Source organism: Ambystoma mexicanum, chromosome 2q (assembly GCF_040938575.1).
Source record: "Ambystoma mexicanum isolate Mex_15411 chromosome 2q, UKY_AmexF1_1, whole genome shotgun sequence".
NCBI classification, from domain to species: Eukaryota; Metazoa; Chordata; class Amphibia; order Caudata; family Ambystomatidae; genus Ambystoma; species Ambystoma mexicanum.
In genome coordinates this window covers 300,117,107-300,134,056 of record NC_090924.1, presented here as the reverse complement: position 1 = coordinate 300,134,056, position 16,950 = coordinate 300,117,107, and the positions used below count along the sequence as shown (strand labels likewise).

Genomic DNA, 16,950 nt, shown 5'->3' with positions numbered 1-16,950 from the left:
GGGTTAACACTCGAATTACGGGAGGTTAATACCCTTTCTCCTTTGCAGAAAGACATTCATACGAGCCGACAAACAAAGTAAGCAGGGGTGTCCAGTCAGTCATCTCGGCTCTACGTGGCACCAGGCCGGTCCAGATTGACGTCCCCGTGGGAACCAGGTGAGCGTAACAGGTTGCTCTGTACCTCTTCAACCTCCTGATCACTTAAGGGATGATGGAAATCAGTGGAAACACATATAGGAACTGGAAATTCCAATTCACCACTCGTTCAGGTCAGCGCCCCAGCCTTTCAGAGAAGCGTCCATCACTACAGTCATCTTTGACCACGATTGCCAAAATGGCTCTCCTGCCATCACGTTCTCTGTGCAAGACTACCACAAGAGATCCTGAGCAACTCTGCTCGGCACGTGAATCAAATCCATCAAATTGCTAGAAAACTGAGGCCACTGAAATCTGAGGGCCCATTGGAGCGATCTCATTCTAAACCGAGCCTCTGTCACCAGGTAAATGCAGGATGCCATGAGGCAGAGCAACTGTAGGAAGTCTAGAGCTAGCAGATATTGGGTGTTCTGAAATTTGGTGACAATGTGCAGGATGTGTAGAGCCCTCTCCTCAGGAAGAAAAGCCATGCCCGAGGGGGAATCCAGGACTGCTCCAATGGCCTGGAGCGTTTGAGAAGGGGTACGCTGAGACTTCTTAAATTGTGGGAGAAGCCCAACTTGTGGAGGAGATGGCAGGTACAGTTGAGATGATCCAGGACCTGATCCAGAGACCTTGCCCTGATTAACGAATCGTCCAGGTAAGGAAAGACGTGAATCCCCCCCTTCCTGAGACTGGCTGCCGCTACTGCCAACATCTTGGTGAAGACCATCAGGGTGGAAGTAAGCCCCAAAAGGCAGAACTCGAAACTGGTAGTGAGCGCTGCCTATGATGAACCTCAGGTGCTTTTGATGGATTGGCACATGGAAGTAAGCATCCTGTAGGTCGAATGACACCAACCAATCCTGAATTTGTCTTTCCTGGGGAATTTGTTCAAGTGCCTCAGATCCAAGATGAGTCGCAGATCTCCGTCTTTCTTTGGGGACCGCAAAATAGTGGAAGTAGCACCCCCATATCCTTTCCTGAATAGGTACCAACTGTATGAAGCCCTTATGCAGAAGAGAGGAAACCTCTTGCAGAAGCAGTGGGTCTGGAACATGAGGTGGTTCGGACAGAGGGCAGTAATCCAGAGGGTGCTTTCAAAATGAAAGGCGGTACCTTTAGGATACTACCTGAAGCGCCCATGCATCCGAAGTAATGACGCACCATTCTTTCGAATGTTCTGACACTCGCCTCTCTACCGGTATCGTGTGGCAGAAGTCCTAAAAAAGGTTTTGTGGCAGAAGCCACAATGGAGGGGATAGATGCAGAGGCGGCCTATGACTTGCCTCCTCTACCTTTGGAAGGTTGAGTGAAACATATCGGCCTTGCTATTGATGAGTGGCGGGCAGTTTGTCTTTTTTTCCATAACTGTAGATTACATTGAGTGGAAGATTGAGTAGGTTGCCAAATTGCTGCCCTATGGAAGCCTACAATTCCTCAAGGCTGTCATCTGCCTTTTGGACAAAAAGATGTGAGCCGTCAAGGGGCATGTCAAACAACTTCGATTTGATGTCTTGCGGAAAGCCCGATTTTCTCAGCCAGGCAAATCTTTGCATGAAAGATCTTAATGCCATAGATCTCCCGAAACAATCACCCATGTTGCGTGCTGATTGCAGGGATTGGCGCATTGCTTCCTTGTAATCCTTCACTATGTTGAGGAAACCTTTCCTCATTTCACTCTCTGGGATGTGCTTGGCTGCCTCAGCTATCACAGACCAAACGGTGTGTGCGCATTTTGATAGTGCAAATTAAGGATTCACTGCTTTAACTGACAGAGGCAAAAACCTTTTTTGCTAGTGTTGTAACACTTGTCATCCCTGTTTGAGGGTAAGGATGGATAGGTGCTTGACTTATTGCTCACATTCACAGCCTGTACTACCAGACTATCATGAGCCAGATGTCTGGTTACAAATTTGGGGTCAGATAGAGGTGGTTTGTACTTCTTAGCAACATCCTTATGGACTGCTGGCCACAAGCAGGGTGTCTTTCATAACTCCATGAGGAGATTTTGTTATGGCGTTGTGTAAAGGATCGGACGGGTTCAACATATATGCCCTTGTCTAGAATGTCAGTCAAGTCACATTCCATTATGATGCTTGGTTGGGGGCCCTAACGTAATGCATTTGTTATTTTAGCCATCATTTTCTATGTATTTGTATGGGCTCTAGTATCTCCCTGTGGGAATCCCACCTCCGGAGAAGTGTCCAAGCCACTTGCATCCTGAAGGGCTGAACTAAATCAGGCAACCTCCTTTCATCATGCTGAAACTCTTCTAGGCATCGAGGAAGACCCAGGGGTTGAAGCCCGAAGGGTACCGGATCATCATCCTCATCAGAAATGTCCTGAAAAAGGCCATAAAATCCCTAGTAGATTTCGGGATGAATCTACTTATGGGATCCTCGACTGTCTTTGACGGTTTAGGCTGTGACGTTGATGGCGCTGATGAAGCCAGTGGAACGTCGAAAAAAACGCATCAGCTGCTGATGGCATCGACAGCCGGATTGAGGACTTCACTGGTCTCGGGTTCTTAGGTGCATGAGGTGGTTGGTGAGTCAAGTCCCTGTCAGCCGCGTTGGGTGCAGTGGGCTTGGTGGTCTTCTTTCAGGAGGAAGAGAGAACAGGTTGGCCCGCTTTCTCGAAGACCTGCATCATCTTAATGCAAAACTCTTCCCACTTTTCTGCTGGGGATGATTTAGACAGGAATCATACCTGTCTCTCTGCTGATGAGTCCAGCGATGAATGCCTTATACTTCTCTTTTTCTTTTTTAGTGAGGAAGAGGAGGAATGAAGGGAGTCACTCCTTGAGTGGTATCCGATACAGGTTTTTTTCCCGACAGTTTTTTCCTTCTCTGGCATTTTATCAGCAGCAAAGCTCTTTTCATCGGGTCGGGTCTTCGCTGGTGTCGTACTAGTAGATTTCTAAGATGATCAAAGTATGGCCAATTTGCGGGCACTCTCCTTTAAGGCCTTTGGTGTCATAACTTGACACGTGCCGCAAACCACCATGATGTGGTAGATACTGAGGCACCACTGATAGATTTTGTGGGGATTGTTAAGCAAATCTTTATGCTGCAATCACAGTATTTTTTTAAACCAGAGGGTTTCAGAGTAGACATGTTGCCAAGTCTACCAAAAAATGTGAAGAATGTTTAAGAAACCTAAGTGTGTCTGAACATTTCTGAAGCAAAGTTCCAGAGTAGCGTGCTGTGTATGTGAAAAAAAGGAATTGAGGTAACGCGGCGCAGAGCACTCTATTTGTACCCGCATCGACATCACGTCCGGTCACTGAGACGACGACTTGACGGCCATCAAAGCCAGCGCGCACGATGACCCCTACTGGGAATTTATTTTCAAGTGCTGCAAAGCAGGAGAATTCGATATCTAAGATGAGGAATCTGTGGGAGGACACAATCCATTAGAAGCAGGTTGTTGTGGGTCCCACATCCACAGCTAACGTACAATGAGACTATCCACATGGATTGGACTTTTTTATGCTGTTTCATACACCTCATTGACCTACCAGTGTGTTACCTCCAGTAACCTTAGCTAGTACTCTAAACTGATGGTAGACTTCTTGTCCCTGTCTTGTTCCTACTCAAACCGACTGGTTCTGCCCATGCTCGAGCGGGTCGGCCAGATTCCTATTTTGTTTTCCTTGACATTTCCCACTCTTCCAGTCTATGACCAGTTCCATTTGGGTCAGTTCCTCCTCCATTCTATGACCGTCTCCTCCTGATATTACTTTTATTTCCAATGTTCTGCCAGTTTGTCCTATCAACACCACCTCATCCAAACTCTCACCACCTCCTCTCTCTGTGGGGCTTCCTGATGGTGAGCTAGATTTTGGACAAATGTTGGGTAAGGTTTCCATTTTGTGAGATTCATCTTTAACAGTGCAAGTTAGAAGCAGCGTAATTTGTTTCAGTGGTGTTGGCCTTCGTTGTCAAATTTTGCAGAAGTTAGAACGCTGCTGCCCACACCCACTCCTGTACATTCAGAGTGTCATAGACTGAAATGACTGTATCTGCAGGCGTGCAAGGTTCACCATGGGTTCTGGGGACTTGAAGTAGCGTCCCTTTTTTGGTGGCAGTCTACCAGCTATATTCCTTAGCCCAGTGAGAACCTTTCTTTTTAAAGGGAAAGACACGTAGGTTGTGGCTGGGACTTTGAGTCTGGTTTAAGGCTCTTTCTCTTGGGTTACAGACTTGTTTACATTAGCCTTCAGCCTTTTAAAACTGATGTATTGGGGAGGGGCAAGACGTACTAGAATGGCCTGCAGCACACCAATCTAACCCCACTGCATAGTGTCACGGACCCAAGTAAAGTGATCTGGGGATCTTCCCTGTTCTTACATCAGGCTCAAAATCCACTGGTTTGGGGTGCTACCCAACCCCCTCAGTCACCTGCTATGCAGTTCCCACAGTCTAGCATGGAACATTATGACAGAGGCCTATACATAACTAACCCATTTATCTAAGCCTATTGAAATGAAAAGGATATGTCATGGATCCTGTGATGAATCCATTGATGTTGTCACTTCTCCGCTGGAGGGCGACCCTTTCCATGGTGCCCGGGAGGTGAGGCCGCTACCCGACAGTTCCTGTGATGGCAGTATTCAGTGGGAGGATCCCATGGGAGCAAAGCCCCTCCGCGGGAGAAGGGAATACTATCAAGGAAGAACGTGGTATGTCAACAACCATGCCGCCATGTATTGCTCACCCAGCAACACGGATAGGGCCCAAGCACCCCCATCTTCTATGTCTCCTCTTTCCTCTGTTAGTTACTTCATGTATAGTAACCCTGTCTATCAGACAGACAATACTATGATGAGGAGGGTTGAGGAAAGAGTGAGGGTAGATGGCCCAAGAAATACTGACACGAAGAAGAGCAGGGCAATGTTGAGCCCTATGCAGAACCAAGACTAACATTCTAGCAATCCAGGATTTGAAAGACGGCTTACCATAAAATCCAATGAAGGACTCCTCAGAGTCAGTCCTGCCCCAGAGAAGTATCAAGCTGGGGAGCGAAGCCACACAGGGAGAACGTGCTGTAGACCCAGATGCCGGGAGAAGTAAGTCGGCTTCCGAGAAGGCTGAGCTGAGCAAGGGCTCTCATGAAAGCTGGGAAACCAGATTTCCGGTGGCAGAAAGGAAGTCATCCGAGTTGTCCAGGCGGAAACCAGTTTGGTGGTGCTGCCAAAAGCCGAGAGCAGACAGCGAGAGCCCAGGGGAATCCAAAGTAGCTTACTGGTGTTGCAGAGAACCAGGACCCTCGTGGACTAAGTTAGAAGGTATGCTGAGGGGGACCGGGAAGGCACTGGGAAACCATAAAAGCTGTGGTCGGGATTAAGTGCAGAAACATCTTCCTCATCCCAGTAGGACCAAACAAACATAGTACCGAAACATACTGAGTGAGAGAGTAGACCGAAGAAACAAGAAGAGAGATAAGGGGCTGGGACCCGAATGTTGAGAGGCTTGGAGAGTTATACATATAAGATAATGCCTGCCAGGATAGTTAACTGGGCCTGAGTAAGAGACATTATGAACATGAAGAGGGGATCTGGGACCCGAAGGTTAAAAGGTTTGAAGAATTATACATGCAAGACAATGCCTGGCAGGATAGTGAGCCGGACCTGAGAAAGAGGCATTATAAACCTGAAAAGGGGTCTGGGACCAACATAACCAAAAGAGGAGACCAAGGAGGGTGGGAGTGAGATATCCTTTGGCAGAGGTCAGAAGAAAACCAGCAGAAAAGAGAAACATTCTTTAGTCAAAGCCAAGAGAAGACCAGTTGACATGAGAAATATCCAGATATTATTACGACTGTTGAAAGAGAGCCTGTATGAGGTTTGGGAAAGGGAGACATTTTCCCCATTTGGTGAAACTATAAAGAGTTGCCTGGGAAGGTCTGGGGAAGGGAGATCCCCCACCCTCATCTGTGTGGAACTATATAGAAAGGCCTAGTGACGGCCAGGGGAAGGAGGATTTTCCCCCATCATCGACAAACTGCCTAAAACCATCCAGAAGAAAGGAGCCATCCTTCTGGAGTTAGGGCGAACCCTGTTTTTATAGTTTTCCCTTTGAATTCTAAGGGACAGAAATAGGTTTGGCACATAGGAGAGTGGACTATTTACTTTTGACGGATGTTCTGACATTATCCTTTGTTTGTTTGAGGCAGGGACCCTCTCTTACTTATAAGGAGAGGTAGGTTTCTTCCTTTTTTTCAGTTAAATAAATGTTTATGCCAACAAGCATGCCTTTGTGTCCCGTGTCTTCTTCTGCACCCTTACAATCCCCAAAACATCTAGTTGTATAAGCTGAAAAAGGTCAAGAGCAGGGGTTCATCCTCAAATGACATCTATAAAGCAAATCTTCCATATGTCGAAAACATGAATTCTTGCATAGTATGACAGTTGCAGCCTGCTATCCCCAAAGATGGCAAGAAACAACCTTTGCCCGGAAATAGAATGTCGATAACCAAAGTTAACATTATTAGATACTATATGATAACATTTACATATCTTACAATACAAAGTTTGATCTGTAATTTCCTACCAGTTCATTCACTGTTTTAAGAACATCTATGTGACTGCAGTTGTAAAGTACTTATATTGAAAGTGAAATGGCCAGTTAAATTAACCAAAATTAAAGTTGTATTTTTGGTGTCAGGAAACAAACATTTTGCTGGTCTTACCTAGGAGGCTGCTTGCCCATGAAGGGATTGAACTGGAGAAGGGGCGAGGTCCCATTTCCAGCAGCCAAAAGCTTTCCAGCTAAATGGATTACCCATTCGTTCTGTTCATAGGTCTAGAAGGAGAAGCAAGAGGGCAAGACAATCAGAGAAGGTGAGAAGGATAAAATAAACATACAAGAAAAGAAATGCAAGCTGTTTAATAATGAGGAGAAATGTCTGTTTTGAGTGCTCAAGCCTCAAGTTACAATCAACATTGTTGTGTGTAAGCACTCAGAGACCTGCAGGAATGGCAATCCCACAGAACCCTATGAGGTGAGAATATGCACTTAACGCTTAGGAAGAAATGCAGGGACGCCATCAGTTGTTCAAAGAAATTTATTTAACAAGTATACAACATTAAACTCATCTAAATCAGTGATCACAGCATGTAACTAACCTACTTACAGAACACAAAGAAAAAAACATTGAATATAGAACCTTCTTTAAAGGACTCAGGAAAACTATTAGTAGAGCTAACAACTGTTGGATGTTGGGATGGAACCATGAAATCTAATGTTATCCGACAGTTCTAACCTCTCATCAATATCTACTCTACTCACTTGAAGAAAGACATTTTCAAAATCATGAAGGAAATGAGAAATCCTACCTCTTGCAACAAGACACCCACATCCTCCCAGAAATTGTACAACAATATCAACACTTACAAAAAATGCTGAAGAACATCTGGCATGCCATGGACACAATACACATCGACATAAACGATTAAACTCTTCTCAGTGACAACCCAATTGCTCAACCAATTTACACCAATGACTGAATCAGACTTCACAAAACCGGTAAATAGAGCAACACAGCAGGCTCCACAGTGGACCCTTGCCCCTGGATATCTTCAAAGCTATTCTCCAGAATTAAACCGTAGTGCTCCAGTGAACAACCCAAGAGTATCATCCCAAGTGTTAGCAGTCTGTTTTCTTCTAGGTCAAACAATGTACAGCAATGTGGTTAGACTTCTCAGGGAATGTGAAAATAAAGGTAAGAATGAAATATACAAAAATTATTAAATAACATAGCAAAGAACAGATATATGCCCCGCTAGACCAATAAAGAGTCATTAAACAATGTCTCCAATGAACTGATGCTTAACCAAAATACACATGCATGAGTCTGTCCCAGGGGTAAGCGTTAAGTGCTTCTGTTGAGCCTTGCCACCTACTGTGGTTGTGTAATGTGTACTGCTGTGTATTCGTTATTCATGAGCATGTGAATCCATTCCAGACCCCATACTGGAGAAGGAACAAGTTACTTAACTCTAACTATTGTTCTCCAGCATGGGTATGGCATGGCTTCACATGCAAACCCCCCCTCCCGCCCCTCTGTAGGTCTTCCTGGTCATTCTGCCACTTTACGTGCTCACCACATCTGAAGATGGCTGCCAGAGGTGGGTCTTAGAGAGAGGACTGTCATTGGATGGGGGCAGACTCAGACAGTGATTGGTTTAGAGTAGAAATACAGTTTGAAGGTGAAAGTATTTTTATTTTTTTACTGAGGATTCCCAGCCTGACGACGGTAAATAATCCTGAGCATGTGAATCCATGCCAGACCCCATGCTGGAGAACATGGTTTTCTCTGAGATTGTGTTTGGATCTGTGGGGTGGAAATATCAGCTTGCTGGGGAGTATTCACAGGGTCTAAGGGTTCTCCTGTTGGGTATTTTGAGTAGGTGGGGAGGTTAACTGGTCATATACCTCTAAAGTATAGTTCTCTTCAACATGACCAGACTTCCCATATGACTGGCCTATGGACCCCCCAATACTGTTACCCTTGACAAGAAAGGGACAACATCATCATAGCCTTCTCCAGTATGGGTCACAATATGGGTATTGTTGCCGATAGTAGTGGGTGGAGAGGGCGTTTCAAACTTTTTAAGGTGGGAAATATAGTTCTCAAATTCTTTAAGCTCTATACTCAGAAGAGAAGAGATCTCACAGGACATTGTGCAACTGGACGGGTCCATATCTTTCAATGAGGTTCTTGCCTCAGTTTGACCAGAGTCCGGGTCAGAGTTTAACTCTGTCTCCCATTTTGAGTAAAAGAAAATGTCTCCTGGACTATTTTCCCACTCTGTTGGTTCACTGGGTTCTCTCCAACTCCCTTCCTAGAGTTTGGCTGGGACGGAGATTCCCATAGGGTTTCATGTACCAAGAGTCCTACCAGCTCGTCCCTCTTAACCAGTATCACTCTGTATGATAAATTTAAGAGAGCAATTTCTATCTTCTCTCCACTGGATAGGAAAGGCGGCACTCTTTAATCTCCTCTTTTGGACAGTTTCATCCAGGGGCATGAGATAGATGAGTGAGTTGGTAGGGGCAGTGGTCGAAGTGTACGAAAAGAAGCAGTGGAACTATGTTCCCTACTGGCCTGCACCGCTCCCCACAAACCCCATTGCAGCGCCGCCTCCCATGCACAATACAAAGCCCAAAACACACACACCTGCTGTTTAAGGGAACATCCAGTGCAGTGCACTGAAAGTGCAAGTTTCAACTTCTTCCTACACTTTTATTTTAAAACGAAACCGTTCCGGAACGGTTTCTTTTTAAAATAAAAGTATAGGAACGGTATGACTTATTTAAAAGAAATAGAGGAGCACCGCTCCCGCCCACTTCGACCACTGGGTAGGGGTCTCTATCCTAAGTTCTGGGGAGATGATAATTGCGTATCTAGTGGGAATCCGGTATTCATGGGGGAAAAAAGGTGAGAAGTATTCCCCTTCACATTTTTCACAGCGGGGGAAATGGTTTGTGAAGTTAAGGGGGAAAACCTGACTCCCATCTTTCGACCCGGATGGCAAATGGACCCTTGAGGTCTCTATATAGGGCCTATCACACATTTAGAAAAGATGATCTGTGCAGATCTTTTCCCAGATGTATAAGTTGTGGGACTGGAAATAGTCTTGGTCAATTTGGAAAATCTCGGGGTCCCCCAGTTGGTGTCAACAAGGCCAGATCCCCATCCTAACAGCATATGAAAGGATGTTGAAGGAGAAGACTGACAGACATGGTATGATTGTTGGCAGAAACCTTTATGTTTAACAAAATAAAAGGAAAACACTAGCTCTCCCTATTACTAAGAGGGGGTTGCCTGCCTCAACTCAATGCGTAGGATGTGTCAGAATGTGTTTAACTAAAGAGTCCAATGTCCTGTGTCCATAACCTATTTCCTTCCCTTACAACTCTACGTTAGCTAAAGAATAAGTGGGTCTTCTTAATACAGAAGAATGTCTCCCTTCTTCTGTGGAGCGGACTACTATGACAGTACTTTGGTAGAACTATTCCCTGGAGAATGTCTCCCTTGCCCAGGTTGTAGTTCTTGTCAAAGACAGCACACAAAGTTCCAGATTGAAAAGTCTCAGTTGAAAAGCAAAATTCCAATTAAAAAATCATAGTACCAAGAGAGAAACACCCATCTCCTGGTCTCTCTCAGGACGTTCACAATGCTCACAAAATAGAGCATGGCTCCAACTGCAAAATCTTAGATGTCAAGAGTCATACAATGTTCACTCGCAATGCCAAGAGAATGACTACTTCTCTTGGCTTTTTATCACAATGATCACAGACACAAGGCGGAATGACTACCTTGCCCTGGTGTCTCTCAGGCCTTCTCAGTTCAAAAGGCCAGAGGGTATGTTTCTTCCCCTGGCCTTTCTCAGATTTGCATATTTCACAATGCCGGTGGTATGGGTCTTCCCCTGGCCTTTTTCAGGCTTGCACAGTAAAAATTCAACAGGGCATGTTTCTTCCCCTGGACTTTCTCAGGCTTTCGCAATGTTCACATCCTACCTGCTTCACGACCCTGCCAGGAACTGTGACTATGTACATTGCTTTGGATGCGGTTTGTTACTTGTTGTGGGTTCCAGAGCCGTTCTTTGCAGCCCCTCTGCCCCTCAGTGTTCCCACCAACCATCCTGGTTACCTGGACCTCTTCAGTCTCTTTACCTGTGACCTCTGGTTGTTTGTGGGCCTCTCTTCCCTTTTTGGGCTCTTGCGGCCGTTCCAGGAACCACAGCATCCTCGTTGCTTTCCTCTTTGTCTGGACGGTGCGCTTCCAGCTCCCTGCGCACATCAGCTCCTCTCGTTGGCTGGTTACCCTTCATTCTGCCTCCTTCTCTGGTCGATCCACGGCGGGTCTACCACGGACGCTTCTACCTTTGGCCTAGTGTCTCTGCTCCTACACTCCTGGCTGTTACTCACTGGAATGGGGAGTGTGTAAAACAGACCGAAAGGTATAATGGGGTCGAGTATAATTCCATGTGTGCCTGCAATTAAAAACAATGTTCCACAAACTAGTTATGCTTTCCAGACAGGTTACAAGAAACATGCTCGAACGTCTAAAAGATCGGAGCCGTCATTTACTGCACCATGTGATGGCTGAAGGCCTTGTCAGCCATGACAGACTTTCGGCCTACTTCACTTCATCATACTGTCCCTTTGGTGCACGGTACGCCGGCATGTTTTCCTACAAACTGGCAGTGGATGGTGGGAAATGTCAGGAAACCCTCCATGAAACAAGGTGTAATCTGTCAAAGGCTTGATGAGGTGTAAAGCGCACCTGTCAGGCGCTGCACCACAGACAGAAACCCAAGTCCTTCCGCGTTTCTGGCTGTCTGTTCCAGGGCAGCTTTTCTGCAGCTTGACAGGAAAATCACGTGTCATCTACTTAACTGGTCACCTTAGCTAAACTAGGCGCCAGCCGTGGCGCCATCGCATCACACCAAGGTAAGCTGCAAACGGCCCTTGTGGAGATGGCACGCTTTTTCCTACTAGTCTTCTCAGACAAAATTAACCTAAGGCAACCAATAATAGGAGACATAACACAAGCTCCTAAATATATAATAATGAAATGACCCTTAGCACAAACGGGTCTGTTATAATACTGCTAGATCAATTGAGATCTCTAGAACAGATCATCACAGAGGGTCCATTATTAAGGCATTTCAGCACTGGGTAAAGGACTGTCACAAGGTTTATCAGCACACACCGGAGTTATGGGACCGAGGCAAAGCAGAGGAAACATAACGAGAGCAAGGTCCGATCAAACCTGTTACAGCCCTCTCCCCCAGGGTTGGAATGGCAATATAATATGGATACATACTCAAAACAAGTCAAAAACAGATTAGAACCACCAAATAGGAAACAGCTGGGGAGAGGTTGTTCAGGAGTGTACAGTGAGCATAGGTGAACTGGAATGTTGACTAAGGGAGTCACTGAGCATTGAAGCAGAATGTTGGGATAGGAACATCAAGTTTTGTAACAGAGGTTAATGCCCTTTGTAGATCCAATGGTCGCAATGGTCATGTCAACATTCCAGTGTTGTAATTAAGTTTAATAGAGATGGCCAAAGGATTGTGTTATGGGCCCTGAAGGCCAAATTAAAAGCCCAAGTGCCACAAAGCCATTGCAGGCCCATAACGCCCGGTATGGCCTAAAGGTGGGGTATGTAAAGCTATTGTAAATTGCTTTTGACAGTATATGTATATTACAGGGTCAGCGATGGTGAACCTGCAGGGTCAGCGATGGTAAACCTGTAGTTATGGTTAAGTTGTCGTTCCCATAGAAAGAGGGCCATTTGTGGGCAGCTTATACCTTTGCTGCAGTTCAATCAATCCGCGAAACTTGTGAAAGTTTGGTGCAGTTTCGTCAAGGGGGAGGGGGGAAAAGTTGTAGGGTGAATCCCCATACCTTTGAAATCTGGATAGGCATGAATGGACATTTTTTCTGCTTGCGGCTACAGCCCAAAAAGCTGTATGGATTTGCACCAAAATTGCTCGACAATGCAGCGGCCTGGTCCCGAAAGTGTGCTTAATGAAATTTTGTGTTAATCCATCCAGTAAATTCTTATTTTAAATGCCGAAAAGTTAGGTTAAAAAATATGAGTGATATCTCCGTTTGGTCCGTGGACGCACTTCCTGATTCAGTGTCCGTGGACCCCTCTGTTAAATCCACCAGAAATCCCCATGAGGTCCAACTGACTCCAACAATGGGGACTTAACACCACTTGTAATCCCATGTTAAAACCACAGGTCTAAGTAGCGGTAAAGGTAGATTATTTTTGCGGTAAATTAAGCAGATTTACCCCGAATTACCGACAAAACCGTAACAAGGCCCAAAGTCGCACCCATAATAACACTGCAGTGCTTGCTCATGTCCTCTGTTAAAATATGTTGTAAAGACATACACACCTCCTGCTTCCTCCCATGTAAATGCCAAAGCCACTGCCTATGGGAATGCTTGTACTATGTGCAAACTTACTCCTTGAGCTCCAGAGCTCCACAATGAGCTCCACTTGTTAAAACAATACTCTAGACAAATGGTGTAGCAAGGGTGGGAGTGTGTCTTTCCTGCTAACCCCCTGCTTCAAACCCACCACCACCACCAGATAGAGTCTATGACCAATTTCCTGTGGGCAATGGGGAAAGTGTTAGTGTGCACAGCTGTGGCTATTTACAGGAGTAGCCGGGCCACCCTATCTCAGGGACATGGAGACTCTGCTATCCCTAGGACAGGAGAGAGAATGGTGCAGCTTGGCAGAAAGAGGACCCCGCCTTGAAATGATAAGGGGCAGCAGGCGTCTGACAGTGGGCAAAGTCTGGAAAAGTAAAGCAATATATCTTAGAAACCAGGTGGTCAATGCCCAAATCAAGAACTGTCCCATGCAAAAGGAATCACAAATCATTCACCACAAACAGCAAAAAATATACACACAAATATCCTCTTATCCCCTACCTATGGTATGCACCTTCTCATGCTTCCAATACCTTACACATCCGTTCTGGATTCTAAGGGAAGGACCTTGTTAACTTACAAGTTCCGGATTATTTTTCATGGCCATGTGTGGGTCCGCACGGTTAAAGAGTTGTGTGACAGTCATCTCTTTATTAGGACAGGCTACTTCCCGTGCGTTGTGAGGGGTCAGAAATGTGAGGCGGACAACTTGGTAAAGATTTATCAGAAGATACAATTTTATTAACTCAAAAGTGTTGGACAACCGCCTCACTATCCCTAACCTAATGAGGATTCCCTGCCTATCAAAATAAAAGAAAGGAAACACACCAGTAAAAGGAATCTGTCCATCACACGTATGCATCCATCCAACACATAAAGGAAATATATGGCAATTCAAATATAACAGAAATAACAGTTAAATTCAACACAGACCCAATAACTGTATATTCTTGTAACATGTGTTGGATTCCCTTCCCCAGATTCAAAGCAGGATTTCCAGTCAGAACAGGAAAGTTCAACTAGATGACACATTTTTTATCTCTCCACTTGTAGCAAAGAGTTCAACACAACGTCTTCTCTTTGCGAATCATAACACTGCTACAATTCATCTGTATCAACAGCAATGCTTTGTCAGGATGATTCCACAGTGTCACCAACGATGTTTGTGAGGATGGTTTCACAACAGTTCACAAAATGCTTTCAGTGGTCTTCCCACTTCTTCTTCTTGACAGCCTTTAACCACAACACAGTATTTCAATGACTTCTTCCTGGTCCACTAACCTGCCATGACTACCACTACAAAGTCCTTGCCCTGGTATAGTCGACTGCCAGGACTAAAAGCTTCTAACACTACTACAAGTTCTTCTGTGGTAAAGTTCACTTCAAATCATTTGGTAAAATCTTCGACTTTCAACAACATCAAAAGTTACTACTTCTTCTGGGAGAACATTATACATGTTGGTGCTATTTGTGCCACCCTTATGATTGCGACATGCAATGCAGGTTATGCTCCTCTCCTCCTGAATGATTTTGATCAGGGGAGCTTCTCTCCTGCCACTCTTCCTTTACCACTTTTACATCAAACAATTTTTGACAGTGGCTCTCTAGCCTACTTGCTCTTCTTTGGCTCAGAAAATGCTTGTTGGGGTCTTGTCCAACTATTGCCTCTTCCTCACTTTGGCAATAAAGGTTACAATTAGCTTGCTTCACTTCTGACCTCTCCTGGCTTTGGCAATGCAGATTATTGTCAGTTTGCCTTAGTATTGCCCTTCCTTGACTTTGGCAATGATGGTTATTGTTAATTGACTTTAATATTTCCCTTTCTTGGTTTTGGCAATAACATTGGCTTTCAAGATAACAAATATAACTGTTCCTTTGTTGTCTGCTCAAAAGGTTCTTATCACGCCACTTCTACTTCTTTACATCAGTTTGGTATTCAATATAAGCACTAGTGGACAGCGGGCGATTACGGAGTGTACAGGGGCTACCTCATATAGGTAAACTCACCGTTTGCTGCATATGTGTCCGCTCACTCCGCTGCCACAGTGTCTTCTGCTTCTTTCGCCTTCTACTGCATGGCAAACTCTTCCGGTTTGCTTCTTGGGGCTCACGCTGGCTGTGAAAGGAAGGATCCTTGCTCCAGGAGCACTCCGGTGCTCACATGTCACCGAAGCACACTTCTTCAGGCGGAAAGCTTTTCACAATGCTTCCCATCGCACAACCTCTGCACGCACAGCCACCAACGGGAGAGAACCTCTCGGGACCGAAATCCACTCTGTGGATAGTGGGGGCTCTGTTGTCTCGGCTTCCCTTCTTCTGCTGCCACTGCAGAAGCTAGGCCTTCTCTGTCTATCCTCCAAGACTGTGGAAGCTCCTCCCCATCAACATCAGACTCGCCCCATCACTTCTAGAGTTCAGGAAAGAGCTCAAGACCTTCCTCTTCAAGGAAAGGCTCTTCCCAAACACCTAGGTCCGCATACCATGCACTCACTACCCTACCTGAGACCCAGTGATCTGCTCCCCACTTTCTCCTCCCATCGTTTATAGATCCCGTGTTGCCAATTACCCACCCTCGCCCTCACTGCTCCCTTTTTCTCTGCTTCCCCCACTGTGTTCTTCCCCTATGATTGTAAAGTTGTTCATTGCTTCCCAAAGCTAGGTCCATGATTAATAAACGCTCTAATAATACTAATAATAATTATCATTTTGTCTGAGGTGTACATAGTCGATATGCTTGTTGGTAGTGGGCTTTATTTTTTTGTATTGGACATTTGTATGGCGCCTGTACACAAGTGTTTCCAGGTGCCACAAGGCAAGATGGGGTGAAGGGGAGCAAGGGAATCATGAGCGTAGAACAACAAAAAACGGTTATATTGGCCTTGTGACCATCCTACCATGACAATCCTAATTGTGACTATACATTTTGGTTTGATTATTTTTTCTCTGTATTGCTGCAGTTACAGGTGGAATGACAGCTTGTAGGTTGGTGGGTTGCTTTATCTCCAGGTTTTATTTGGCTTTCGCTTTCCTATTTTTTAATATGACTCAGTTTGTGGATGAACCATTTGGAGGTTTGTTTCTTTTGCAAGATTTTGAAAATGCCATCATGCAACAGGAGGTGTTAATCCAGTAGTGAATGTCACTGAGCAGGCCATCTAGTTTTCTAATAAAAGGTTTGGGTGAGATGTGAGGTTTAGTGGCTTTGAGTTTTTCCAGCAGGGAGTCCACTTGAACTTTTTTAAAGTCTGGTTAAAATGGATGGTCTTTTGAATGTTTTTGCTAGTCCGGGTGTACATGGGAAAATAGTCAATTAGATAGAGATATTTGGTCCCTCCACAGTAATCTGGGTAGGGCAGAGATGGTAACTGGATTTTAGTCGCAGAAGACACCATCCACAGTGTCTCTGGCCTTGTGAGTTGGACCTTCAACAAATTATTTACAGTGGAGGACGTCAATGTATACGAGGAGAGGGTATGTAGGTGCATTGTCTTCCTGCCTGAGCCAGCTATTGAAAGCTCCCAGTATGGTGATATATTGGTGCTTTAGGGAGGGTTTAGCGACCACATCGACCAGACTGTCAGCAAAAAAAGAAGGTTGAAGAATGGAGGTCTGAGAAGTAAGGTTAGTGTTGACATGTGTGAGATTGAGCAGACTAAGAGGAAGGGTTCTTGGTCAAAGATGTTGTCCTGGGTTGGAGTTAAAACTTTGATGCAATCGCTGTGAACAATTGCAATTCCCCCCACCCCCGTATCGTGGCTGTTCTGTTGGCAAACTTGATTTTGTACCCTGCAGGATTGATTTTATCTATGACTGGTCAGTGATCATCTGAGAGCCCTATTT

General features: G+C 45.2%; 1 protein-coding gene across 4 annotated transcripts in view; it reads right to left on the bottom strand.

The window, feature by feature from the left end:
• Nucleotides 1-16,950, bottom strand: part of LMF1 (lipase maturation factor 1) — a 2,253,577-nt gene that overhangs the window by 144,620 nt on the left and 2,092,007 nt on the right. For all 4 annotated transcript variants that reach the window (XM_069647258.1, XM_069647257.1, XM_069647260.1 and 1 more), the window contains one exon: nucleotides 6,833-6,945. In XM_069647258.1, coding sequence (XP_069503359.1) covers nucleotides 6,833-6,945 — 113 coding nt within the window. The remainder of the gene's footprint in view (nucleotides 1-6,832; nucleotides 6,946-16,950) is intronic.